The 25,730-nt window shown below is 41.7% G+C and overlaps 2 protein-coding genes across 9 annotated transcripts in view; both read left to right on the forward strand.

The window, feature by feature from the left end:
• LOC134871606 (trichohyalin-like) lies at positions 1-16,137 on the forward strand. 8 transcript variants are annotated; one of them, XM_063894383.1, is made up of 15 exons: positions 1-567; positions 4,351-4,408; positions 4,955-5,050; positions 5,297-5,350; positions 5,457-5,635; positions 6,196-6,314; positions 6,678-6,767; positions 7,454-8,263; positions 8,959-9,024; positions 9,184-9,327; positions 9,463-9,708; positions 9,815-9,989; positions 11,004-11,345; positions 11,500-13,023; positions 15,848-16,137. In XM_063894383.1, the coding sequence occupies exons 1-15, from the start codon at positions 464-466 to the stop codon at positions 16,134-16,136; spliced, it is 4,296 nt and encodes a 1,431-aa protein (XP_063750453.1). In that variant the 5' UTR covers positions 1-463; the 3' UTR covers position 16,137. The 8 variants fall into 8 exon arrangements, with proteins under 8 accessions (XP_063750453.1, XP_063750457.1, XP_063750456.1 ...); XM_063894387.1 differs by lacking the exon at positions 11,004-11,345; XM_063894386.1 differs by lacking the exon at positions 9,463-9,708.
• Positions 16,137-25,730, forward strand: part of LOC134871605 (trichohyalin-like) — a 14,914-nt gene continuing 5,320 nt past the window's right edge. Inside the window, exons 1-5 of the mRNA XM_063894382.1 lie at positions 16,137-16,353; positions 16,721-16,825; positions 17,396-22,894; positions 24,171-24,344; positions 25,153-25,381. Coding sequence (XP_063750452.1) covers positions 16,794-16,825; positions 17,396-22,894; positions 24,171-24,344; positions 25,153-25,381 — 5,934 coding nt within the window. The 5' untranslated portion in view covers positions 16,137-16,353; positions 16,721-16,793. The remainder of the gene's footprint in view (positions 16,354-16,720; positions 16,826-17,395; positions 22,895-24,170; positions 24,345-25,152; positions 25,382-25,730) is intronic.

Genomic DNA, 25,730 nt, shown 5'->3' on the forward strand with positions numbered 1-25,730 from the left:
AAGGAAGGAGGGAGTGTGAACTCAAGGCAGCAGATCTATATTATACCAAGCGGTGCTGCTGTCTCCATGTGGATTAGTGCCAGAAAGAGAAGTGTCAATGAGAGCTGCTGCAGTTGTGACATAGAAATTAGAAACGTTAACTTTATCAGGAGTGTACATGCTGTTTGAATGACAACCAGCAGGGCGGAATCGGTTCCTCTTTGCTTTTGGCATTATTGCAATTACGGCTCTTTCTGTTTTGTACATGGCGACACTTAGTTCTCAGCGTGATTCAACTCATTGCCAATGAGCGCAAGTCTCAGCTTGTGTGAAGTTATCATCATCAGAAGCAGCAGCAGCGGAAGAAGAGTACCTTTTAAGGAACTGACACAGCCGAGAAAGTTGGATTCTTGTTGCGAGGAGGAGAGCGTGCTTATATTTCTTTCTCCTGTTTGATAGTTTACATTTCTCACCAGAGGAAGTCATGACTTCGGTGTGGAAAAGACTGCAGCGCGTCGGTAAAAAGGCTTCAAAGTTTCAGTTTGTTGCCTCTTACCAGGAACTCGTACTGGAGTGTACGAAGAAATGGTGAGTTTGATGACGGTATTACTTTATTTGTCTTATACGAACGTTTTCTGTTTCTGTGTCTGTTTCTTAACACGTAAACAGCCCCACTTACTAACCTGTTTTGTATGTTATACGCAATAATAAACTCATGTTGTGGTTCTTTCCACTACACTGTGAAGGATGAGGGCGTCCCACATAGCCTATATCCGATAAGTTGTTCCGGAGTGATCGTGGGTTCGATACCCGACCCCGCCTATTGACGGGGGCTGTGCAGTGCATAGGTTCAATGATCTTTACACTCATACAGGGGTGGAAGAAGTACTCAGATGTTTCACTTAATTAAAAGTACAAATACTCAATTGTAAGTTCCTGCTTTCAAAATATTCTGTAAAACTGCAGAAATATTAGTATTAAAATATACTTAAAGTACCAAAAGTTATAATTCTAATTAAGCGTTATGGCCCCTTTTAGAATAATAGTCATACAGTTTTTATATAAATATAATAAATGGATTATTGATCTATCAATGTGTTCATCATGGCTGGTATGTCTTTACCTATAATCATAAGTCAAAGTTTATTTATTTATTTTGTGAATGAGCTATTAATCTGAATCTGACAGCTGTCATATAAATGTAGACGAGTAAATTACAATATTTACATTCAAAATGCAGAAGAAGTTAACCCATGCGACTCAGAATAGTATTTATGCGAGTCATTTCCTATTTATTTGGAGATGTACACAAATGCTGGCAATAAGACCAGATGTCTGATGTACATTTAGAGGAATTACTTTTTAAAATATGATTTAATCATTAATCATTACAGTTATAAGTACGCAGACTCATTCGTATCTCTTTTATTTAATTCAGAGATTAAATTACATCACTTTATAGCCCTGGAGCTCTGTAAAGGCTTCCCTTTATTGTGCAAGTTCCTGTTATACAAAACAATCGGGAGGAGACCAGGTGATGCATCATGGAGCATTATTCAGTTCTCTGACACACAGACACAAGGTTTATCAGAACAAAAAAATATCAAAGGAGTCAGTTTATTGGTTATAGGGTCACGCATAAAAACTATCGAAAATCATATAAGCATCATTTACTTTCTTCTTATTGCCTTATTTGTTTTGTTTTTTTGTTACTTTTACAATAGTGAAATAATAACTAAATTCTCTGATATTTTTTATAAGAAGTTTCTCTAGTATCTTTAAACTTTTGCCCACATGCCACTTTGGTCCAAATTGCACCTTCTTATCCGTCCAGATTACATTGAAAAAAGGAATAGTTGTGAAAGTGGCTTGTCAGGAGCACGATAAGAAACAAAGATCAGGTTTCTCACTTCAACGAATCAATAATCTCGTCAAAAGTGTTACAGTTTGATCTGCAGCGGAGAGCTTCTCTTATCTGCACACAGAAAAAGTAAAGGGCACAGTGATTAAGAAAAAAAGTCAACTCCCAAATATGATGAAATCACATTTTATAAGCCTTTCAAGTGTGCTGATAAAACAGGGAAGCACAGAGACAAGGAGGAGAGAACAGGAGGAAGTGAGGAAACAGTAGAAATGAATCCAAAGTCATATTACTTAAGCATGTGATGTTTTTAAAAAGAAAATCTGCACACAGTTCTTGTGTGACTTTAATCTGTTCCTGGGGTCAGAGGTTACTGTCGCTTAAAGATCACATCCTACACCAGAGTGGGGAGATGAACCCTTTTTGCCACGAGGGGGCTTGAATTATGTTTCACAAGTCACATGTTTGTGTACAAGCTGTGTGTGTGTGTGTGTGTGTGTGTGTGTGTGTGTGTGTGTGTGTGTATGTTCTAATTTAGTGCTATGATTTGAGATCATTGGCTTCCTAGAAGATTGTCACCCTCAATGTGTTCTTACTGAGATGCATCTTTACACTTTGTATGAGATGGTTTGCAACTGTACCTTTACTTGTATTCATAAATGTTTTTAAAGCAGCTATGATGATGAATGTTTTTCTAACAAACTCTCAATGAAACAGGCTGCTGCTAGGGAAGAAGATACTAGGAGTAGTCACCTCAATCTGCAGATTTATTCTTTTTAACTTAAAAACGTTAGAGTGCGTTTCAGCTCATTGCTTAAGTGTCGGCAACAATTCTGTTGTGGTTCACAGCTCTCATAGTGAATTTGTTGGCCAAAGCAGACGGCTGTTTTCAGAGAAAAGGCTTTTAAAAACATTTTACCTGCTAAGCACCAAACAGAAAAGAGACACAGTGAAAGACAGCTGCATGGTGAACGTAGCTGAGCATTTAGCAGCTAGAGACAGATACAGTATATCCCTCTTTAGCTGATTGAGACCGAACAAACAGAGCCAACATAATAACATTTTTAGACCTATATTCGCCAGCTGGCCAAACATGACTTAAAATTAATTTTAATTATAATTTTGTACTATTACTGTTGTGTTCCAGAACAGCCACTGAGTGGCAAAAACATTTTTACATCATAGCAAAACTCGAGGAACAAGACAGTCTCCATCACAATCTCCAGGAAGCAGAAATAGCAGAGTGGCCTAAGATAAGAAAGTCCCTGGCAGTTTTTAAATGACAACAGTCAGAAAATGATCAAGTGATGTGGACAGAGACAGTTCAGTGGTTCAGACTTAATTAAAGACTTAGCAACTTGATATTTTTACAGTAACACTAAGAGTTTGTTATGTGACAAAAACATGAGATGGGAGGTTGTTCTGCTCGTAAATGCATACATGATATGACAGTATCCTCAAACACTAAATTGTGTTTAAAACAATTATCATCTTGTCAGCAGTGGAATATAACCATTGTCTGCTGAATGACAAAACACCAACCACAATTACAGTAATTACATGTTACTAAACTGTGTTACACCCCTAATGTTTGCCTGTGTAAACACCATTGTTACTGAGCTCACTGGTAAATGTTTTTGTGTCTTTGTGTTTTGGATTATACTTTCAAGTCTCCACTTTGTGCTTTCCTTCGTTTCTTCTTCCTCCTCTTTACCCTCAACCTGTGCCTGTAACAATATTTCTGATGCCCTCCCTGACCTGCTAACACACATAAATACATGTACACACACACACACACACACACACACACACACACACACACACACACACACACACACACACACACACCCTCTATGATATACTTCAGAACTGATACACTGAAACTTGAGACAATTTTTAGCATCTATAAACAACGTTAGTAGGTGTTGAAATAGTAGTAAAGATAATATATTTAGACTTAGCAGTACTATAAGTTATTATTATGTACTCGTATATTACTTTGAGGTGGTGTCTGTGGTTGTAGGTATTCTTTAAAGGGGTTCCGTCTTCCTGTGTGTGCCGCCTCTCATCCACAGACACAATCACGTGACTCCAGTTTCACTTCCTGTGTTGCAGAGGCCTGAGAAAACACAATAGAAACACTTATAAACATGTTGCCAACACACATATACAAAGAGACAGGTGCCCACAGTACTTACACAAACACATGTTATACAGTGTGTTGCCTAAGTACAGATAATACACTCACATGGTGACACACATTCTCAGCTTTACTGATACGATCACAGCCGTCTGCATAAAACTTTACTAACACAAAACCACACTCACTGAGATCAGTGCCTCGTGCTGATTGAAGTACGATCATAATAACATTTATTGTCCATCTTACAAATAAACTGTAAATGTATTTGTAATTGTGTTGTTTTTTACCGAAATAGCACATTATGTCATTAAAAATATGGACTTGCGGCAAGACGTCATTTTTCTTTATGTTTTGTATGTTTCTATAGGCAACCAGACAAGCTAAGGGTGGTGTGGACCAGGAGGAACAGACGCATGTGCTCCAAGGTAAACCACTGAACCAAAAACACACGCACACACACATTCCCACAGTCTACAGTGTTGGAAACTCATTTAGGAAATTCTGTCATATACTGTTATTAAGTTTAATTTTGAGGTACTTGATCTTTACTTCAATATTTCCATTTTCCACTTAATTATACTTCTATTACACTGCATTCAGTCCATTTTGCAATTTACTCCGCTGCATTAAAGCTTTAGGTACTCATCACTTTGAATATTCTGATTATTAAAGCAAAATAAATGTAACGTCTATTTGAACAACCTGGCATTATAAAATGTTTGAAATGCATCCCACCTTTACCAGCTCCAATGTACACATTAATGCATCCCTTAGTCAGAAGTTGTTCTTTAGTCATTTTAGTACAGTATATTATATTTTGATACCAATTTATGTACTTTCTCAAGTAACATTTTCCATGAATGACTTTAACTAATAGGTATTTCTTGACTGTGTTATTACGACATTAACTTCAGTACAAGGTCTGAGTAATTCTTCGGCTGGCAGTCTCACCGATGTTGTTTGTATCACAGCTCCACAGTTGGCAGCCTGGAATTAAGAACCCTTACAGAGGCATGGTGGTGTGGCCCGTCCCGGAGAACATCGACATCTCTGTTACTCTCTTCAAGGTACCAAGACCAAAATACATATCAACAAATCTGCTGAATTAATACAGGAAAGATATGCCTCCCCACACAGGGAGTTACTAGAAACTACACATTAAAAGATCTATACTACTATAGATAGATAGACAGACAGATTTTAAGGAAATGTATATGTTGGGTATGTATGTATAGTCAGGTGGATGAATATACATGTATAATGGGTGGAGAGGATATTTGACTCCAAATTGTTCTTTATTTTTGTCTCTCTAGGAGGTCAATGCTGATGAGTTTGAGGACAAAGAGTGGACCTTTGTCATTGAGGGTGTAAGTGTCTTTGACCATTCAGCCTTCGCCTGTAATTCTTTAAAGTATTCACATATAGTCAGATGTAATTAAAAGTACTACGGTTCTTTTTGTTGGTCATGTAAAGGAGAGCAAGGGGCATCGTAAGGTTTTGGCCTCAGCAGACATCAACCTAAAGCGGTTTGCCAGTCCAACGCCGACCCAGACCGACCTGACGTTGAAGCTGAAGCCGCTGTCGGTCAAAGTGGTGGATGCCACGCTCAAGCTGTCGCTGTCATGTGTCTTTGTTCGAGAGGGGAAAGCTACGTGAGTAGTTTTATCCTCTCCTACCACTTACTTTAGCAGTAGTATTTAAAGGCACAACAACATGTGTTTAAGATGTTTATGACAGTATTTAGACAGTAGTGCTTCAACATTACATACATCAAGCATTTCTTCTGTATTAGTGTAAAGGTGTTGGGAGCTATGAAATTCCACCAATTGGTTCATAAATATAGTCACAGTCACATATTATATACTTACCATATAATCTATAATGCATTTTTCCTGTTTGTGGAGATGTCACAAAAGTATCAATAACTAATGATGGTGTACTAATGTTCTAAAACTGCAAAGATAAATCAATACGCTTCAGCTTTTATGATAATCACTTTTTTGGTTTGGTCCAAATTACTATTATACTATATTCTTATATATTGCTATTTTAAATCGTTGACAGTAAACTGATTATCTTTTAGAAATTAAAAGAAAAACCGTGATCAACCTTTTCGATATTTTCCTGACATTAAGTAATAAATCAATCCCCCATCAAAAATAATCATTAGTCGCAGCCCTATAATGTTCCCTTTCCTGTTCTTGTGTCTCAGTGATGAAGACATGCAGAGTCTGGCCAGCCTGATGAGTGTGAAGCCTGCGGATATCGGCAACCTGGACGACTTTAACGAGAGTGATGAAGATGAGGACAAGAAGTCTATCACTGCTACAGGTAGGCTGACTTACACAAGCACTGTTTCTCACTTCATTTTTAGTATCTTCTCATTTTTGTGTTGTTTTTTTTCTTCATATTTGTCTTTTTTAAATTAAAATGTAGAATGTTTGATGCTGCAGTTTTTTTCTCCAGTGGTCTTACTGCAACTGTAATAACTGTTTAAGTTCAAAGGCCAATTCATCTGCTAGGATTGCCTCACTTCTGACTAATTAAATCCAACTTTCTTTCAAAAATAAAACCAGAAGTCACAGCTTCTCTCTGTGATCTTCACTGTGAAGTATTTCTCCTGACTTTTTTCCTCCTTTACCCTCTTTTTCCTGCAAACACTTCTTCTGCTCTACTCTTTTCTGGCTGCGACAGTCGTCCCACACACACTCGTTCGCCCAAATCGCCCTGCTCCCCCTCCACCTGGCAAACGAGACTCCGCTGGACTCTCTCTTGCAGCCTCAGGTAGCTTCCTCTAGCCCTTTCTTTCACCAACTCCTGCTGTTTGTTTCTCTTTCCAGAGAGGCGGCGGTGGGGACAGGAACTCTGTCTCACTGTCTGTTTTTGGGAGGCGCAGTTTATATAACCATATTTCACACATTCATGCCATTTGTTCTGCATACCACATATTTCTCATCTAGACATTATTGAGAATCATGTGACGGTACACTAATGCCACCAATCTGTTGGAAGTTTGATTTGAGGCATGAAAAGCTTTAGATGCATGGCACATAGAGGTTATTGTATCCAGAGAGGCATTTCTCTAACTAGTGTAACCAAACTCCAAATAACCGTAACTCTGACAGCTTTTTTTCAGATGTTATTGCTACATTTACTGTACATTTAATAAAGTAGGAAAATATGGAAATACTCAAGTAAAGTGCCTCAAAACTCTACTTAACAGCACTAGTAAATGTAGTGAGTTTTGTTCTGAGATTAAAGTCAGAATTCTGAGAAAAAGTCACAACTACATTTTTTTCCCTCTTGATGGCCCTAATCCTCTTACGTATCTCCCAATATGCAATGTCTACAAAAACCTTAATTTCATTCTCATTCTTTATTCATGACCGTTTCCTTCTGTCTTTTTCATCTCTTTCATCAAAAATCTTCCATCACTGATCCATCCCTCCATCTTTCATCTATTCATCCAGCCTGTGGCCGTGATGGCGGCCCTTCCTCTGCTGCCGTCCACTCCCGCCCTCCCCTACCTAATGCTCCTCGCCCTTCTCCCCGCCGCAGCCGTCACTCCTTCCCCACATTTCCTGTCCAGCCAGAGATCCCTCCCTCCCCTGGTCCTTCCCCTCAGCCCTCACCCAGATCCAAGCATAACAAATCCTCCATCCCTAACTTCCCTGAGGCTTCTTCATCTATTCCACCACCTTATCCTCCAAGCTCCCAGCCCACAGTGGCTACACCCTCCATCCAGAGTGCCTCCCCTGTCCTGCCTCTACCAGATGTTGCTCCTGCAAAACCTCCATCCCCCAAAGCCTCCAAAGCACCTATAATTTCGTCATCTTCCGGAAACATTTCCTCTTCTATTCATCCTGCACCTAAAAGCACTGAATCTCCTCCTACTTCACCTGCTGCCACAGTGGAGCTTTCTTTGCCCTCTGTTCCCCTTAATTCTTCCTCAAATACCCCCACTAATGTGCCTTTTAAGCCACCAGGTGCCTCCGAAACAGACATTACCTCATTAACTCCCAAACTTCACTCCCCTGTAGTATCATCACTCAAAAATACCTTAACATCAACCTCCACAGCTCCTCATAAGTCTTCTGTCACTGTATCCACTCTCACCCATAATACCATCTCTACTGCATCCCAGCTACTCCCCCCTAGTTCCTCCTCTCCATCAAATCCCACCCTGTCCTCTGAACCACCATCCACTCACCTTCCTCTCACCCGGAGCCTCTCTCAGCCTCCTTCTCTGCCGAAAATCTTCCAGTCAGGCTCAGGAAAAGGTATCAACACTATAGCTTTTCCACTAAACTGACCCCTTGTTTGACCTCATGTTTGATTTAGAATCATGCCCATGTTATTTGACAAAGATCAATAGAGTATGTGGTATAATGTTTATGTACTGATAGTGAGGAAGATCAGTTTTCACAATATCAGAATTTAGATTTAAACATCTATATGTCTTGCCAGTGCTGCAGTATATCACGCATCTGACCTATTAGATTACATATTCTAGCAAAATACCACCAGTGAACACAGCAGAGCAGATGCAGGAAAAACATTTACTGGAGGTTGATTTGAATATTTCAATTTAACCACCAAGGAAGTGAATCTGATCCATATCCAAAAGTTTGACAGGTCTGTTTCAGCCCACACTTCTCATACTAACAACACACTATACTACATTATTCCTAAACTTTACACTGCCCTGGTTACTCTTATCTGTTGTAAATTGTAAGAATATATCTCTTAGACTCTCTAATGAATGTATAAACAATAAAAATAAATGACATGATATATTTACAGTAAATTGTATAACAAACAGAGAGATTTAGATCTTGTAGTGTAAAACAATGAGTACAATGCATGATAAAAAAAAATTAGCAAGCTTTTTCCCTTTCATTCTTTGCTAATCCTTTTGAATTCATTCCTCTTTTGCTCCATCACTTCTCTTTCTACCCTGCTGTCTTCTCCCTAGTTCCTGTTTCACACCAACGGCGCCCCCCAGAGGTTCAAACTAAAGAGGATCTTACTTCAGTTTCTGGTCTGTCTCTGCTGTGACTGTCTTTAGAAGAGAAAAAAGATGCTACTCCATTCACAATTGTTTTTTAAATAAATAATTTCAAAAACAATTATTTTTTTAAATAATTGTCCTAAAATCTCAGGTTTGCTTATAAACTCTTTCATCGTCTTTCCTCTCTAGGCCATGCTCTCATTTTCAGACCTCAGCTGGTCAAGGCAGTCGATCGCCCCACCTCTCCCTCTCCTTTTTCCGCTGATGCCCCTCCTCTTGAATCAACTCCTCATCTCCCTAAATCACACCCCTCTATCTCAGAGTCCCCGAGAGGTAACTGATGTCAAAGATATACTCTTATTCTCCTCTGTTTTCATCCATCATCATTTCACCTATACGAACCTGCTTCACCTTACCTCCCCTATTTCCCACCTCATCTTCCCTGTCGTTCCTCTCTGATCTCCTCAGGTGCTCAGGGGCCGTGGTTGTCATCAGGAAGTGACATCAGCACTGTCCCTCTGCAGTGTAGTCCCGACCTCGATGCCCTCTGTGACCCTGAAGCTCCAGCCCTCACTGCCTCCCTTCCTCGCTCCTCACCCCCTCGCTCCTCTTCTCTTTCCACCTCTGTTTTATTCTCCTCTCCTCACACTCAGCTCACTCTCCCTCCCATTTCTCCCTCTGCTCCTCCTGCTCCCATCAGCTCCTGTCAGTCAGGTAGAAGCAGTGGCTGTTCCAGATCAGTTTAATGGACCAGTTATTTTAAATCTAAACTAGGAACATGTTTTCATCTTTCATCTTTCATCATCTGTCCTTTTTCTAGGCTCACTGTTTCCCCTCACTAAAGTAGACGAGGAAACAACTTTGAGCAAAGACACGTGTTCTCCCCAAAACAACCGGACAGAGGCCAACTTCAGAGTATCCAACCAACTTATCAGACCAGCCCAGGATTCAAAGGCGGCCATCCCAGGAAAAAAAGCTGAACCAGCAAGGATCAGGTGAGGTCATGGGATGTATCACATGAGTGTTTAAATTTATATTGCTTGGTTTGGATCCTTAAGAGATTTGTTTGGCCCCGAAATGCTGTATGAAGTCAAAATGTGTCAGCAGACCACAGAGCTAAAGAAGAAGCGTCTTGAAAACTTGTGGCAGCTCTAGCAGAGTTTGGGAGAAAGAGGGACACAGAGACTAAAAGCAAGCATAGCTCATCTGTGCACTTGATGGGCTGAATGCTTGCAATGCCATGATTGCTTCAACAACAAATCAACATTTGGGGAAATATTCTCATTAGCTTTTGGGCAAGGTGTTAGATGAGATCATTGATAGCGGTCGTATGTCTGTTTGTTAAATATAGATCTTCAACCAGGTGACAGTTAGTTTATCAAAGCATAAACAATGCAAACAGTGAGAAATGCTAGCCTGGCTCTGGCCCAAAAAGTCAACCTTACAGCATTTCTAAAGTTCATGTTACATCTCCTTTGTTTAATGTGTACTATGACTAAACCAGAAATAGTCTTGCACATAAACAAGCAAACCAGATGTTCTATGCTAAGCTAATCGGCTGCTGGTTGTAGCTTTCTATTAACAGCCATTAAGGTATTGATCTCCTTGTCTAACTCTCACTTTCGATGTTATTGAAACTTAATATAGTCCAAATGACACCACACCATTTAGTGCTGACTGAGACTAACCTGCTTCAGCTTGCCGACAATCTTGTGGTTAAGTAACAATTAACTGTGTTTGTCGATCAAGATTTTACTGACATTATTGCTTTGTGCTTTGTGGTTGCTTTGTGCTTTGTGCTTTCTTGATGCTAACAGTGGGCTAACTGCTGCAAAGTGATTTTTACCCTCCTGTTGCATTGACCGTCCAGTAAACAGTGGAATAACTTTAAGGTCTGCTCTGTGGCCTGCTGGGCTAACTCACCCCTTAATCACTTCCTGCACGCTCGGCAACGTGAAATCTCACCCGCTCATCTCTTGAAGCCTGACCTCCAACATTTCTGCCCCCAGTCCTGCCCACTCAGAGCTGATAATAGCCCCGCCCCCTCCGTGGCCCTTCTCCTGCTGTGAGAGCTCCACCCCTCTGCAGCCCTCCACCAATGTTGTGGCGGCGTTTATCACTCCTATACAGCCGAATGCTCAGGGGGAAATTGATTTGAAAATTCCAACCAATGAAACAAGTGTTATTATAAGCGCCTTTAAGGCTGAAAAGCCGCCACTGGCAAAGCCTGAGCCTGAGCCTGACTTTGATGACATCATCTTTGAGTCATTCAACCAGACACATGAATCAGGGGGTTTGTTTCTGGAAGAGGATGACTCGAAGCGGGATACTATTAAAAGGTGTCCTCCTGGGTGAGTATTTATATCTGCAGATAAAATCAAATGAGAAAAATAGGGTTTGCAAAATGTGAACTGATGATTCAGATAATAAACAAACACACACTCACACACACACACACACACACACACAGTTTGGATTAAGGAATATTGTTTATCTGTTATGCAGTCTTGAACAGAAAACAAATGAAAAGGCCGGTGGAGAAAAGGAGAAGTTAGAGGAAGCAGCGACGGACAAGGAGTTGAAGAGGAAGGCAGAGCAGGAGAAGAAGCGGGAGAAAGAACAAGAGGAGGAAAGGAAGAGGAAAGAGGAAGAACATAACAATATGCTCCAGAAGCAGGAAGAGAGGAGAAAATATGAGGAAGAGAAAAAGACACTGTTAGAGGAGGAGAAGAAGATGCTCTTACAGGAGGAAGAGGAGGTCAAGAAGGAGAAGGAAAGAAAAAGGTGTGAGGGGGAGAGACTCCTGAATGAGAGGAAAGATAAACAGGAGAAGCAGAGGGAGGAAAAGATGAAGCGGGATGAAGAGGAGAGGAAGAAACGAGAGCAGCAAAGGAGACTTCTGGAAGTGGAGGAGGAGAAGGAAAAAGTGAGGAGGGAGGAAGAGAGGAGGCTCGAAAAAGAGAGATTCTTGAGAAAAATGAAAGAGGAGGAGGAGAAAATTATGGCAGAGAGGAGAGTGTTTGAGGAGCAAAGGAGGAGAAGGGAGCAAGAGAACAAGACGCTCCTGGAAGAGAAACAGATAACAGAGAAACAAGAGAGGGAGCAGCAGAACAAAAAGAGGGAGAATGAGGAGAAGAGGAAAGAGGAAGAGAAGAGGAAAGAGGTAGAGGAGAGGAAGAAGAGGGAGGAAGAAATGGAGAGGAAGAAAAGGGAGGAGGAGGCGAGGCAAGTGGAAGAGAGAAAGAAAAAGGAGGAAGAAGTGGAGAGGAAGAAAAAGGAGGAAGAGCAGAGGAAAGATGAAGAGAGACAGAACAAGGAGGCAGAAGAGGAGAGAAAGAAGAGGGAAGATGAGGAGAAGACTATCAAAGAGCAGAAAGAGAGGGAGGAGGAAAGATTGAGGGAGGTGAAAGAGAATGAGAGACTCGTAAAGAAGGAGAAGGAAAGGATGGAGAGGAGGAAAAAAGCTGAGGAGAAAAGACGTGAAGAAGAGGAGGAGAGGAGGAAAGAGAGACTTTTGAAGGAGCAGAAGGAAAAGGAGACTGAGATGAAGAAAAAGGAGGTGGAAAAGAAAAAGAGGGAAGAGGAGGAGAAAAGACATAGAGAGGAGAAAGAGAAAGCGGAAAGGAGAATTAAGGAGGAAGAAGAAAGGAAAAAGAAAGAAGTGGAACATAAAAAGAAGCTACTGCAAGAAAAGGAAGAAATTGAAAGGAAGAAGAAGAAAGCGGAGGAAGACAAAAGGAGGAAGGAGGCCAACAAGTCAGATGAGGACAAGCAGAAGATGAAGACCCTGGTTTCTCCATCTCTGCCAGTTTCTCAGCTAAACACCAACCTCCTTCCTCCCAGTTTCACACACCTGCCCACAGCTCTTAAAGATGTACCACAGACTCAACTTCCTGCTCCTCTCTTACCTCTTCCGGACAAAACCGGCGTTTCATCTAAGCGTCTGCAATCACAAACTCTCAGCGAATCACAAGACAGAGAGATGACCCTTCAATCTGTCAATAAACCAAGCTCCGCCTCCAATGAGCGGTGAGTTGCACCACAGAAACATTTCTGTTTCTCAGTCGGTGTGGATTTTTTCATGCTTTAAATGGCTCTTCTTTCCTTTTCTAAATCAATTGTTTTCCTTCACAAATTCACTTTGTTTTAAAACTGGTATTGAAACATTTAGCATTTCTGTTTTGATTATTGCTCTGCTTATTTGTGGTGATTTATGTTCTTTGCTCTCGAAAGACTTCATGATTATCTATGTGGTAACCCCAAAGTATTGTTTTGAGTTGCAACATATGCTAGATCTGTTCTTTGATGCTGTTGTGTGTGCATCATGCATTCAAATTATATTATTAACCATTAATATATTGCATTTTATCATGCATGTAAATAACAAACAATAAACAAAAGAGAATTCTAAATGACACCATGCAATTGAAATGTATTAAAGATAGTAATGATGCATTAACCCAATCAATCAGAGTTCATTTATTCACTCTTCTCATAACAAAAAGACATTGAAATCAGTAATCCTGGCCGTTGGAATACTTGGTATTAAATTGTGTGGTATCGCTCACCCCTACTTTTCGTTTTTCCTGTTTTTGAATGGCTTTTCTCCTATCTCTTTCTTATTCCTGCTGCACTCTTTTCCCCCAATATATATATATAATATATATATACAGTGATATATGCAAAAAGTATTTGATATTAAATAACACCTGCATCAGTTTTGTCACTTGTTAAGGGAAGCTTTTCAAATGCAGGCAATTCACACGTTCATCCACTATGTTAGCCCTTAGGTAACAAACCTTCGCATTATGAAATAACTTTGATGGTCCAGTACCACAAAGCTGTTGTATTCATTGCGAAATCAAAAATAGGCATGGGAAAATTGGAAGCTCCCTAAGACAATAATTCCTTTAATAAAAGTAGTATTGCTCCTTTTGTCTACAACTACAGGGCCTGGTACTGATGCTTCTAGTAGCACAGACAATTTAAGGCTGTGGCAGTTGGATTTTTACCTTTTCCTACTCACAAAATCTCAGATGCTGCTGTTGTTGGCACCCGTGCAGGACCAGCCATCTCAAAAGCTCGAAACCATCACATTTCAATAAGCTGAACGGACTGGGGACAAGGGAATGGACCATGCCAGAACATGAACCTGGTTTCTCCAGCATTTCTGGTGATTTGGGTCGGTTGCTTAGGAATCATGTCGCTGCTGAAAATTCCTAACCCCAAAGGGAGCTTGCAACTTTGTGACTGACTCTAGAACATCTTGTCAAGAATCTCATGAACTGTAAGGAATCCAGTGTGGCCAATTAACATTCTTAGTGCCTGTGTAGGCCACACAAGACGAAGAGACGGAAGTATTACCACAAATAAGTGGAGAACAAAGGTGTTTATAGGAGTGCAGTCGTGGGTTATTTCGCCGCATGACATATCTGTTTGCTTGATATAACCAAACACACACCAAACTCTTCCTCCAATCTCAGACCACACAACTTCACACAAACCTCACTAGTACCAGATGCATTTGACAATACACCCACCTACGCCGACACTCCTTCTTGTGCTGACTAACATTCTAGAAGGTCTTTTTCCATCTGTCTACCGTTTGATAAGTGAACTATTGATGGGTTTCACAAAGTACAGGCTGTTGTGGCGGTATGAACAATTGCACACACAGCAGAAGTGTTGTTGAGATCATCGAGGGGGCTGGCTTCTCCGGAATTTTACCATCCTTCGCTGTGCCTTTCCATTTTTTGTCGGCCTACACATCTTTCTTCAAGGACTGTTCCTGTGGCCTTCCATTTCACAACTACGTTTCTGACTGTGGAGACAGACAGTTAAAACCTGTCAGATAATTTTTTGTACCCTTCTCCTAATTTATAATGTTGGATTATCTTAGCTTTCAGGTCAGTGGAGAGTTGTTTTGAGGTCCCCATCTTGCCACTCCCTAAGAAAGAACTAGGCAGGCACAGCCAGCTATTACCTATGTTAAATAGCCTTTTTCATGATTGGTTCCAACTGTCTTTGTAATTGAAGGTCTAATGAGCTAATCAAAGCATTTTGTGCAGCAACCTGTCAGCTATAAATCGTACAGGTGTTGAAATGAATGCTATTTATAAGGGTGCCCAAACTTTTGCACATCCCATTTTTTGCATTTTATTTTATTATAATAAAACTATGTAATGCTACCCTAAGAATTTTGGTCTGGAAAACACTAAAACGTCTACATCTTTGTAGGAAAACAAATGTTGTTGCTGTGATCTTCTATTATAAAGGAAAAGCAAATTGTCATGAAATCTCAGAGGGGTGCCCAAACTTTTGCATACCACTGTATATATATATATTGCATATATTGCATATACATATATATATATTATATATATATATATTTTTACTTTATCCTCTTTTTCCCTCCTTATTCCAGTTTTGGGCAACCCTCTCTGTTAAAGGAAGGTTCTTTGTCAAAATGTGTTGGCCCAGAAAAGACAATATTTGCCACACGTTCTCCACCTGGAATCCGTTCAGGCCCCACTGTTCAGGATAAACCTTTCGCATTAGAGGTCTTGACCCTGGTGCCAGCTCCACAAAGGCTGTCTGCGGCAGAGATTCCTGTGTGGAAATCACTAGAAGAGAGAAGTGGGAAAGACATACCTGAAAAATGCTCTGCCAACGAGGGTACAAAACCTTTGTGCAGAGGGTAAGAATGGATGAGGGGACTTCTGTCTGTCTGCTTTGTCTGTCTTTACAACTATCAGTGTGCCTGTCTGCTTCACTGATGCTTCTTAATGTTAGCACTAGTAGGCACCAAAATTGTTAAGGCTGTGTTTTCATTGGATTTTTACTTTTCTCCTAGCTCACAAAAACAAGATGCTGCTGAGGTGGACACCACAGTGAAGCAGGAGCCTCAGCCAATCTCAACAAAAGCCTCAGAAACACCTCACATTGGCCCAACTACAGCTGAACCCGGAGCACCACCAATAAAAGAGGAGCCCAAAGAGCCAGAAGGACCCAGCGTGGAACCAGAACCAGAAACCTCACCCGAAGTTTCCCCTAAACCAGCCTTTGAGCGTACAGCTTTGGCGCTGGTGCCACTGCTTCCCTCAAAACCAGAACTGCGGCAGGAACAAGTCCTCCAGCGGTGAAACCACAACAGGAGGGAGCAGATGAGGGGAAACCAGTGGAGGTCGTGAATGGTGGTCAGGAGAGTTTCATCAACAATAAGGAGCCAGTGTGTGAGGCGGAAAAGCATCTGTGGGCGACAGTGGAGGTGACCACAGCAGAGACGGAAAGAGGGACGGAGAGTATTGAGACCACTGAAGAGAAGGATGAGAAGCAGGAGGAGGGTGGTGTAATAGGGGGGTGAGTCAGTGACGGTTACTTTGCAGCACGGCATGACATATCTGCTTTTGCTTGCAAACCACCATATACACACACACACACACACACACACACACACACACACACACACACACACACACACACACACACACACACACACACACACACACACACACACACACACACACACACACACACACACACACACAAACCCACACGCACATGTACTAACTCACGTTCCTCTGTGGTGCTGCAGCCTAACCATTGCTTAGTTAACTTCGTCTGTTCTCTTCTTCTCAACCTCTGTCTATGCTGTTTGATTAAGCTGAACTATTTGATGAGAGCTTTTCACAAGAGTACATTTTGTGCGTGTCTGTGTGCGTGGTAGTGCCCAGAAATGTGCACACACAGAGGCAGAAGTGTGTGTTGCAGAGCAGCAGATCGAGGCGCCGGCTGGCTTCATGTCAGCGGTAGTTGGGGTGTTTTATAGAGGGTGAGTCAGTCTTCCTGTCCTGCTATGAGTTTTTGTGTGTGAGGCGTTATGAAAACACTTCTATAGTCCAAGCTTAGATAAAGTCAGAGCATACCATTGCAAATCATTGCTATTAATGAGAGACCTTGTAGAAACAAGTTAAAACAACAGAAAACTGTATTACTTCAAGTACAACTTCAAAAGAGGGATTACCATTTACCTAAATGGCCAAAGTATCGTATCAATAACATTGAGTTATTATTACACCTTTAGATTTTTTTTTACATTTTTACGCTGTTTTATCTTTCTCTGAGCTGCATGCATAAAGCGTTTTATCTGTTATCCTGCTAGAGGGGATGGAAATGCCAGTGGCCTTTACTTTGTTGTGCACCAGTTGAAAGTGAATAGGTTCTCAGTGCAACCAACAATACATGTTTCCTCTGTGTGCTTTGGACAAGCACCAAAACAAAGTCTGAGAAAATGGACATTTCTTAATCAAGCATGCTGTCTGGCTTTCTGTCACACTGTCCAGAGTCTGCTCAGGTCATTTTAGGGTTAGCCCTTTCTCAGAGTTTTCTCCTGTCCCTTTAGCTATGAGACAGTGGCCTCCATCCTGCATACATCTGGACCTATGGACACAGGTCATCCACATCAATCTGCAGAACAGCCAAGCCTCCTTTTAAATAAGGAAGATCAGCAAACTTTACAAGAAGGCGATGTGAAGGTGCAAGATGACGAGCCACTGATTCCCATTGTGGTAGACGTTCCTCCACCTATGACTTTCGCTGACCAGACGATTAGGAAACAGACTGGATTAGCTCAGAAAACTTCACATGGGCTCAGTCTGGTGGAAACTCTGAGACTGGCAGCTAGTGAGCAGGAGAAAGAGAGGGAGCAGGAGAGGGAGATAAAGGAGAAGGAAAAGATAGAACACATTAACAAGGAGGAAAGAGATAGAGAAGAGGCAGAGAGGAAAGAGAAAGCAAGGGTGGAAAAAGGAAGGGATGAGAGACAGAGGTTTGAGAAGGAGAGAAAAGTGATGGAGAAAGAAATGGTTGAGAGGGGGATAGAGGAGGAGAGAAAGAAGCTGAAAAGGGAGAAGGAAGAGCTGGAGGAAAAGGAAAAGGCAGAGAGACAGAGGTTGGAGAAGGAGAGAAAAGCAATGGAGAAAGAAAGTGTTGAGAGGGGAAAAGAGGAGGAGAGAAAGAAGCTGAAAAAGGAGAAGGAAAAACTAGCGAAAAAGCAAAGGGAGGAGAAGGAAAAGGCAGAGAGAGAAAGATTGGAGAAGGACAGAAACAATATGGAGAAAGAAAGGATTGAGAGGGAGAAGGAGGAGATAAAGAAGCTAAAATGTGAGAAGGGAGAGCTGGAGAAAAAGCTAAGGGAGGAGAAGGAAAAGGAGGAGAGACAGAGGTTGGAAACGGAGAGAAAAGAGATGGAGAAAGAAAGGATTGAGAGGGAAAAGGAGGAAGAAAGAAAGAAGCTGAAAAAGAAGAAGGAAGAGCTGGAGAAAGAGCAAAGGGAGGAGAAGGAAAAGGAGGAAAGAGAAAGGAAGCAGCAGATTGAGGAAGAAAAGAAAGAAAAAGAGGAGAAACAGAGGTTGGTAAAGGAGAAGGAAGAGATGGACAGAGAAAGGATAAAGAGGGAAAGGGAGGAGGAGATAAAGAAGCTGAAAAAGGAGAAGGAAGAGCTGGCAAAAAAGCAAAGGGAGGAGAAGGAAAGGGCAGAGAGAGAAAGGAAACAGGAAATTGAGGAAGAAAAGAAAGAAATAGAGGAGAAACAGAGGTTGGAAAAAGAGAAGGAAGAGCTGGAGAAAAAGCAACGGGAGGAGGAGGAAAAGGCAGAGAGACAGAGGTTGAAGAAGGAGAGAATTAATATTGAGAAAGAAAGGATTGAGAGGGAAAAGAAAGAGAAGATACAAAAGCTGAAAAAGGAGAAGGAAGAGCTGGCAAAAAAGCAAAGGGAGGAGAAGGAAATCGCAGAGAGAGAGAGGCTGGAGAAGGAGAGAAAAAATCTGGAGAAAGAAAGGATTGAGAGGGAAAAGAATGAGAAGATACAGATGTTGAAAAGGGAGAAGGAAGAGCTGGAGAAAAGGCAAAGGGAGGAGAAGGAAAAGGTACAGAGAGAAAAGAGACACCAGATTGAGGAAGAAAAGAAAGAAAAAGAGGAGAGACAGAGGTTGGAAAAGGAGAAAGAAGAGATGGAGAAAGCAAGGATTGAGAGGGAAAAGGATGAGGAGAGAAAGAAGCTGAAAAATGAGAAGGAAGAGCTGGAGAAAAGGCAAAGAGCAGAGAAGGAAAAGGCAGAGAGAGAAAGGAAACAGCAAATTGAAGAAGAAAATAAAGAAAAAGAGGAAAAACAGAGGTTGGAAAAGGAGAAGGAAGAGCTAGCAAAAAAGCAAAGGGAGGAGGAGGAAAAGGCAGAGAGTCAGAGGTTGGTAAAGGAGAAGGAAGAAATGGACAGAGAAAGGATAAAGAGGGAAAGGGAGGAGGAGTTAAAGAAGCTGGAAAAGGAGAAGGAAGAGCTGGCAAAAAAGCAAAGGGAGGAGAAGGAAAAGGCAGAGAGAGAAAGGAAACAGCAAATTGAGGAAGAAAAGAAAGAAATAGAGGAGAAACAGAGGTTGGAAAAAGAGAAGGAAGAGCTGGAGAAAAAGCAAAGGGAGGAGAAGGAAAAGGTAGAGAGAGAAAGGAAACACCAGATTGAGGAAGAAAAGAAAGAAAAGGCAGAGAGACAGAGGTTGGTAAAGGAGAAGGAAGAGATGGACAGAGAAAGGATAAAGAGGGAAAGGGAGGAGGAGATAAAGAAGCTGAAAAAGGAGAAGGAAGAGCTGGCAAAAAAGCAAAGGGAGGAGAAGGAAAGGGCAGAGAGAGAAAGGAAACAGGAAATTGAGGAAGAAAAGAAAGAAATAGAGGAGAAACAGAGGTTGGAAAAAGAGAAGGAAGAGCTGGAGAAAAAGCAACGGGAGGAGGAGGAAAAGGCAGAGAGACAGAGGTTGAAGAAGGAGAGAATTAATATTGAGAAAGAAAGGATTGAGAGGGAAAAGAAAGAGAAGATACAAAAGCTGAAAAAGGAGAAGGAAGAGCTGGCAAAAAAGCAAAGGGAGGAGAAGGAAATCGCAGAGAGAGAGAGGCTGGAGAAGGAGAGAAAAAATCTGGAGAAAGAAAGGATTGAGAGGGAAAAGAATGAGAAGATACAGATGTTGAAAATGGAGAAGGAAGAGCTGGAGAAAAGGCAAAGGGAGGAGAAGGAACAGGTACAGAGAGAAAAGAAACACCAGATTGAGGAAGAAAAGAAAGAAAAAGAGGAGAGACAGAGGTTGGAAAAGGAGAAAGAAGAGATGGAGAAAGCAAGGATTGAGAGGGAAAAGGAGGAGGAGAGAAAGAAGCTGAAAAATGAGAAGGAAGAGCTGGAGAAAAGGCAAAGAGCAGAGAAGGAAAAGGCAGAGAGAGAAAGGAAACAGCAAATTGAAGAAGAAAATAAAGAAAAAGAGGAAAAACAGAGGTTGGAAAAGGAGAAGGAAGAGCTAGCAAAAAAACAAAGGGAGGAGGAGGAAAAGGCAGAGAGACAGAGGTTGGTAAAGGAGAAGGAAGAAATGGACAGAGAAAGGATAAAGAGGGAAAGGGAGGAGGAGTTAAAGAAGCTGAAAAAGGAGAAGGAAGAGCTGGCAAAAAAGCAAAGGGAGGAGAAGGAAAAGGCAGAGAGAGAAAGGAAACAGCAAATTGAGGAAGAAAAGAAAGAAATAGAGGAGAAACAGAGGTTGGAAAAGGAGAAGGAAGAGCTGGAGAAAAAGCAAAGGGAGGAGGAGGAAAAGGCAGAGAGACAGAGGTTGGAGGATGAGAGCAAAGAGATGGAGAAAGAAAGGATTGAGAGGGAAAAGGAGGAAGAAAGAAAGAAGCTGGAAAAGGAGAAGCAAGAGCTGGAGAAAAAGCAAAGGGAGGAGAAGGAAAAGGAGGAGAGACAGAGGAAGCAGCAGATTGAGGAAGAGAAGAAAGAAAAAGAGGAAAAACAGAGGTTGGAAAAGGAGAAGGGAGAGATGGAGACAAAGCAAAGGGAGGAGAAGGAAAAGGCAGAGAGACAGAGGTTGGATGATGAGAGAAAAGAGATGGAGAAAGAAAGGATTGAGAGGGAAAAGGAGGAAGAAAGAAAGATGCTGGAAAATGAGAAGGAAGAGCTGGAGAAAAAGCAAAGGGAGGAGAATGAAAAGGAGGAGAGACAGAGGAAGCAGCAGATTGAGGAAGAGAAGAAAGAAAAAGAGGAGAAACAGAGGTTGGAAAAGCAGAAGGAAGAGATGGACAGGGAAAGGATTAAGAGGGAAAGGGAGGAGGAAATAAAGAAGCTGAAAGAGGAGAAGGAAGAGCTGGAGAAAAAGCAAAGGGAGGAGAAGGAAAAGGAGGAGAGACTGAGGAAGCAGCAGATTGAGGAAGAGAAGAAAGAAAAAGAGGAAAAACAGAGGTTGGAAAAGGAGAAGGAAGAGCTGGAGAAAAAGCAAAGGGAGGAGAAGGAAAAGGCAGAGAGACAGAGGTTGGAGGATGAGAGCAAAGAGATGGAGAAAGAATGGATTGAGAGGGAAAAGGAGGAAGAAAGAAAGAAGCTGGAGAAGGAAGAGCTGGAGAAAAAGCAAAGGGAGGAGAAGGAAAAGGAGGAGAGACAGAGGAAGCAGCAGACTGAGGAAGAGAAGAAAGAAAAAAAGGAGAAACAGAGGTTGGAAAAGGAGAAGGAAGAGCTGGAGAAAAAGCAAAGGGAGGAGAAGGAAAATGCAGAGAGACAGAGGTTGGAGGATGAGAGAAAAGAGATTGAGAAAGAAAGGATTGAGAGGGAAAAGGAGGAAGAAAGAAAGAAGCTGGAAAAGGAGAAGGAAGAGCTGGAGAAAAAGCAAAGGGAGGAGAAGGAAAAGGAGGAGAGACAGAGGAAGCAGCAGATTGAGGAAGAGAAGAAAGAAAAAGAGGAGAAACAGAGGTTGGAAAAGCAGAAGGAAGAGATGGACAGGGAAAGGATTAAGAGGGGAAGGGTGGAGGAGATAAAGAAGCTGAAAGAGGAGAAGGAAGAGCTGGAGAAAAAGCAAAGGGAGGAGAAGGAAAAGGCAGAGAGACAGAGGTTGGAGGATGAGAGCAAAGAGATGGAGAAAGAAAGGATTGAGAGGGAAAAGGAGGAAGAAAGAAAGAAGCTGGAAAAGGAGAAGGAAGAGTTGGAGAAAAAGCAAAGGGAGGAGAAGGAAAAGGAGGAGAGACAGAGGAAGCAGCAGATTGAGGAAGAGAAGAAAGAAAAAGAGGAGAAACAGAGGTTGGAAAAGGAGAAGGAAGAGCTGGAGACAAAGCAAAGGGAGGAGAAGGAAAAGGCAGAGAGACAGAGGTTGGAGGATGAGAGAAAAGAGATGGAGAAAGAAAGGATTGAGAGGGAAAAGGAGGAAGAAAGAAAGAAGCTGGAAAAGGAGAAGGAAGAGCTGGAGAAAAAGCAAAGGGAGGAGAATGAAAAGGAGGAGAGACAGAGGAAGCAGCAGATTGAGGAAGAGAAGAAAGAAAAAGAGGAGAAACAGAGGTTGGAAAAGGAGAAGGAAGAGATGGACAGGAAAAGGATTAAGAGGGAAAGGGAGGAGGAAATAAAGAAGCTGAAAGAGGAGAAGGAAGAGCTGGAGAAAAAGCAAAGGGAGGAGAAGGAAAAGGAGGAGAGACTGAGGAAGCAGCAGATTGAGGAAGAGAAGAAAGAAAAAGAGGAAAAACAGAGGTTGGAAAAGGAGAAGGAAGAGCTGGAGACAAAGCAAAGCGAGGAGAAGGAAAAGGCAGAGAAACAGAAGTTGGAAAAGGAGAGAGAAAGGATGGACAGGGGAAGGATTTTGAAAGAAAAGGAGGAGGGGAGAAAGAAGTTGGAAAAAGAGCAGATTGGGAAAGAAAATGAGGAAAGGAAGAGAAAGAACTCTGTTATGGCTGGTGATAATTCTGGTCTGAGGTCAGTGAAAAAAGGCAACCTGCAATCTGGTGCCATTCCAGTGTGGTTGAGAGAGGAGGAGGAGGACGATGAGGTGGAGTATGAGAGAGGACAGGAAGATCTTGGCTCTGTCTGGATGGCTGAGATGTACATGGAAGGGGGAGGGAGGTGAGTAACCGGGAAAGAGTTGGCTATTTAAGTGGATCAGAGGACTGTGCCTGGTTGAGTGTGATATAGCTTCCTCCAATAACAGAGGCCTTGACTCACTATATCTCCAGGGTAATAATAATTACTAAGCATCATTATCCTAACTTTACTGAGGGTTTGTCATTTTCCTGCCAACCATTCTCAAGAAAGACTTGCTTGTTGGCGTGTGAGTCATGTTCTGTTTATGCCCCCTCACAACATAATTACCATCTTGTTTGTGAAGGAAACTAAGATATCTTTTTCACATCTTGCCTTGGTTATGACTTGAAAGGAAAAGGCCTGTTAGGGCAGAGATACTGTGAAGTGAAAGAGACAGACACTGCTGGTGTTCCATAAACAACAGGAAGTTATTGTCATTTTTCCACTGATTTAGACCGCTTATTAACCCTATTTAGTTCTTTAGAATTGGTCACATAATTGTTTGAAGCATCCAACATTTCCAGTTTTGTATAATCTCATATAAACCTCTTTCACGTTAAATTTGGTGAAGTCTGGGAAATAATCTTGTCAAATAAATAGGATTAAAAATCTTGACATATTAGCCTTGGATTTTTTGTTTCAAGTAAAAAACAAATATCCTCCTTTAAGGAACACAATGTTCTACCTGCAGTTTACGCTAAATTGGTTTAAAGTATGGCAACAACTGACTGTGTCTTTTCCAAACAACTTTAATGCTTGAATTTCTTCTGACCCTGTGTGAGATTAACAAGATGGAGCTCTAGCTGTGTGAAATGAATGGTGGTATGTTGCCAGAAGGGAATGGAGCATGAAAAGGATATCTTGCTGTTTGTACTTTTTCTAAATCTTCAGCCTTTAGGTTCAGCTCTGAAATCTCCTTCTCTGTCTTCAGTCCAGGCCCCCTGTCACTTGCTGTTACCCAGAAGCCATCCTTAGTCCCATCCAGTGGACAAACCTTAAACCAAAACATTGCTGTCAGTCAGCCAAACAAACCTGATCTCCCTAAAATCAGTTTGGCAGACCATCCTCAACCTGAACCTCCATCTGGGTCTAAGCAGGAGAAAGAAAACGGTCAGAAAACTCAAGCCAAACCTGCTCCCCAATGTAGTAGAGAACAAATGCAGGAGCCAATGAAAGATCAGAAACATACACACAAAACACACACCCCTGAGACTCATCATATCACCAAAGAGCAACAGCTTCAAGAAGAGGAGAGGCTTTTATTGGCTAAAATTCATCTGATGACAGGTGACACTTCCCCTGTCCCTGTTCCCCGCAGTATGAAGCTGCTAATCCCAGACCCCCGGGAGATTGACTTTGAAACATCAGAGCTTGTTGATCACAGATGTGACTTGAGGCACGACTGTGATACCATGCAGGAAATATCTCTAACTGAGGATGAAGAGCTACAATCCATTGAGTTGGGGCAAAATCAAGTAGGCGAGGATGATGTGTAAGTCAGCGTGGGCTGTCAACCTCTGCTACTCGACAAGACAAATCCACTAAAGCTTTGTGTTTGTTTGGGCATGTGATATGCAGAGTACAAGACTTGAGATGGATTTAAGACTGGAAGCATGCTAACACATGCTAATTAGAACAAAACAAAAGGTACAGTTGAGGCAAATGGGAATGGCATGAGTTTTTAACATATTTAGAAATTATCCAAAGTAATGAACATGAAGGCTGTACCATATTTCAAGAAAATGCATTGAGTTGTTGAGCCATTTCACGCAACACCACAAATGTTCCTCATGTAAGCTCATAGTGGCACTAAAGGGAAAGTCAGGGGATACCCAATATTGTAGAGAATTTTTGTATTTCCATCGCATCAATCTTGGCTACGGAGGTGTTTTTTTTCTCTGGTAATATGTGTTAGTTGGCACCTGAGTGCATGTGTAGTTTCAAGAACTGCCGCTCTGCTGGATGTGTTTAACTGAATATTCAAATCCTAGGCACCACATACTGTAGATATAACTGCAGTCCACGGCATAGAAAAGTGTTTTGTGCTTTGTTATAAAGGTGATAAAGACATTTCCTAACAGCATAGACCTGTGTTGAGGAAAACATGTTTATCTCCCTATTCTCTTGAATGATCTGTTCCTTGTCATGCTGTCTAACATCAAGTCATTGCTACCATCCATCCTGCCATCAACCTTGCATGTTTTTCGCTCACTTCCACAAATCGCTGCTTGGATAATCCCTGTTGTTCGACCAACCAAGGTCTGCTCATTTCACTCCTTTTTTTTTGTCTCTCCTCTTAGGCTAAAAGGCCAACAGGCTGACTTCCCTGGTGGTGAAAAGAAGAAAGCACCATCACATCTTGTAGACACCTCCAGCTACGAAACCTCGGACACACACATTGCTCCTCCTCATGAGATGACATCATCCAGACTGCCTACGTTAACGGAAGAAGAACCCTCTGAAATTAAGCCCCCTCCTCCTTCTCCAATGTTCAGAGAGGAGGCTGACGGGAAGGATGATGCAGCTGAGGTAAAGATACACAAAACTGATTGTTCACATAAACTCTGACATGGTTTTTACATCACAGTCAAACACACGCATGCACAACCAAAACTAAATGTCCTTCTGTCAGACTGTATAACCACCATGGCCCCTGGTATACCACCACTCACGCATTGACAGTAATACCCTTGATGATCAATAACACTGCCTGTAAATGTTAAACTTTATCCAATATACACGCATGCATACTTAGCTATTTTTTATTTTAGGTGAGTCTTTTCCCTTTACTTTATCTACACTATACTTCTGCTGTTGTCAAAGTGCAAATTTCCCCCTTTCGGGACAAATAAAGGATTTTTGATTCTCATTAACTCTC

This window comes from Eleginops maclovinus, chromosome 11 (assembly GCF_036324505.1).
Source record: "Eleginops maclovinus isolate JMC-PN-2008 ecotype Puerto Natales chromosome 11, JC_Emac_rtc_rv5, whole genome shotgun sequence".
Taxonomy (NCBI): Eukaryota; Metazoa; Chordata; class Actinopteri; order Perciformes; family Eleginopidae; genus Eleginops; species Eleginops maclovinus.

What these genes read in the sequence shown, in the direction of transcription:
- LOC134871606 (XM_063894383.1), top strand. Translation starts at nt 464, where the DNA reads ATGACTTCGGTGTGGAAAAGACTGCAGCGCGTCGGTAAAAAGGCTTCA. An exon ending in ATTAAAAGGTGTCCTCCTGG is followed by an intron (nt 11,346 to 11,499) that starts GTGAGTATTTAT and finishes TCTGTTATGCAG; the next exon opens with TCTTGAACAGAAAACAAATG. An exon ending in AGCTCCGCCTCCAATGAGCG is followed by an intron (nt 13,024 to 15,847) that starts GTGAGTTGCACC and finishes CTTTTCTCCTAG; the next exon opens with CTCACAAAAACAAGATGCTG.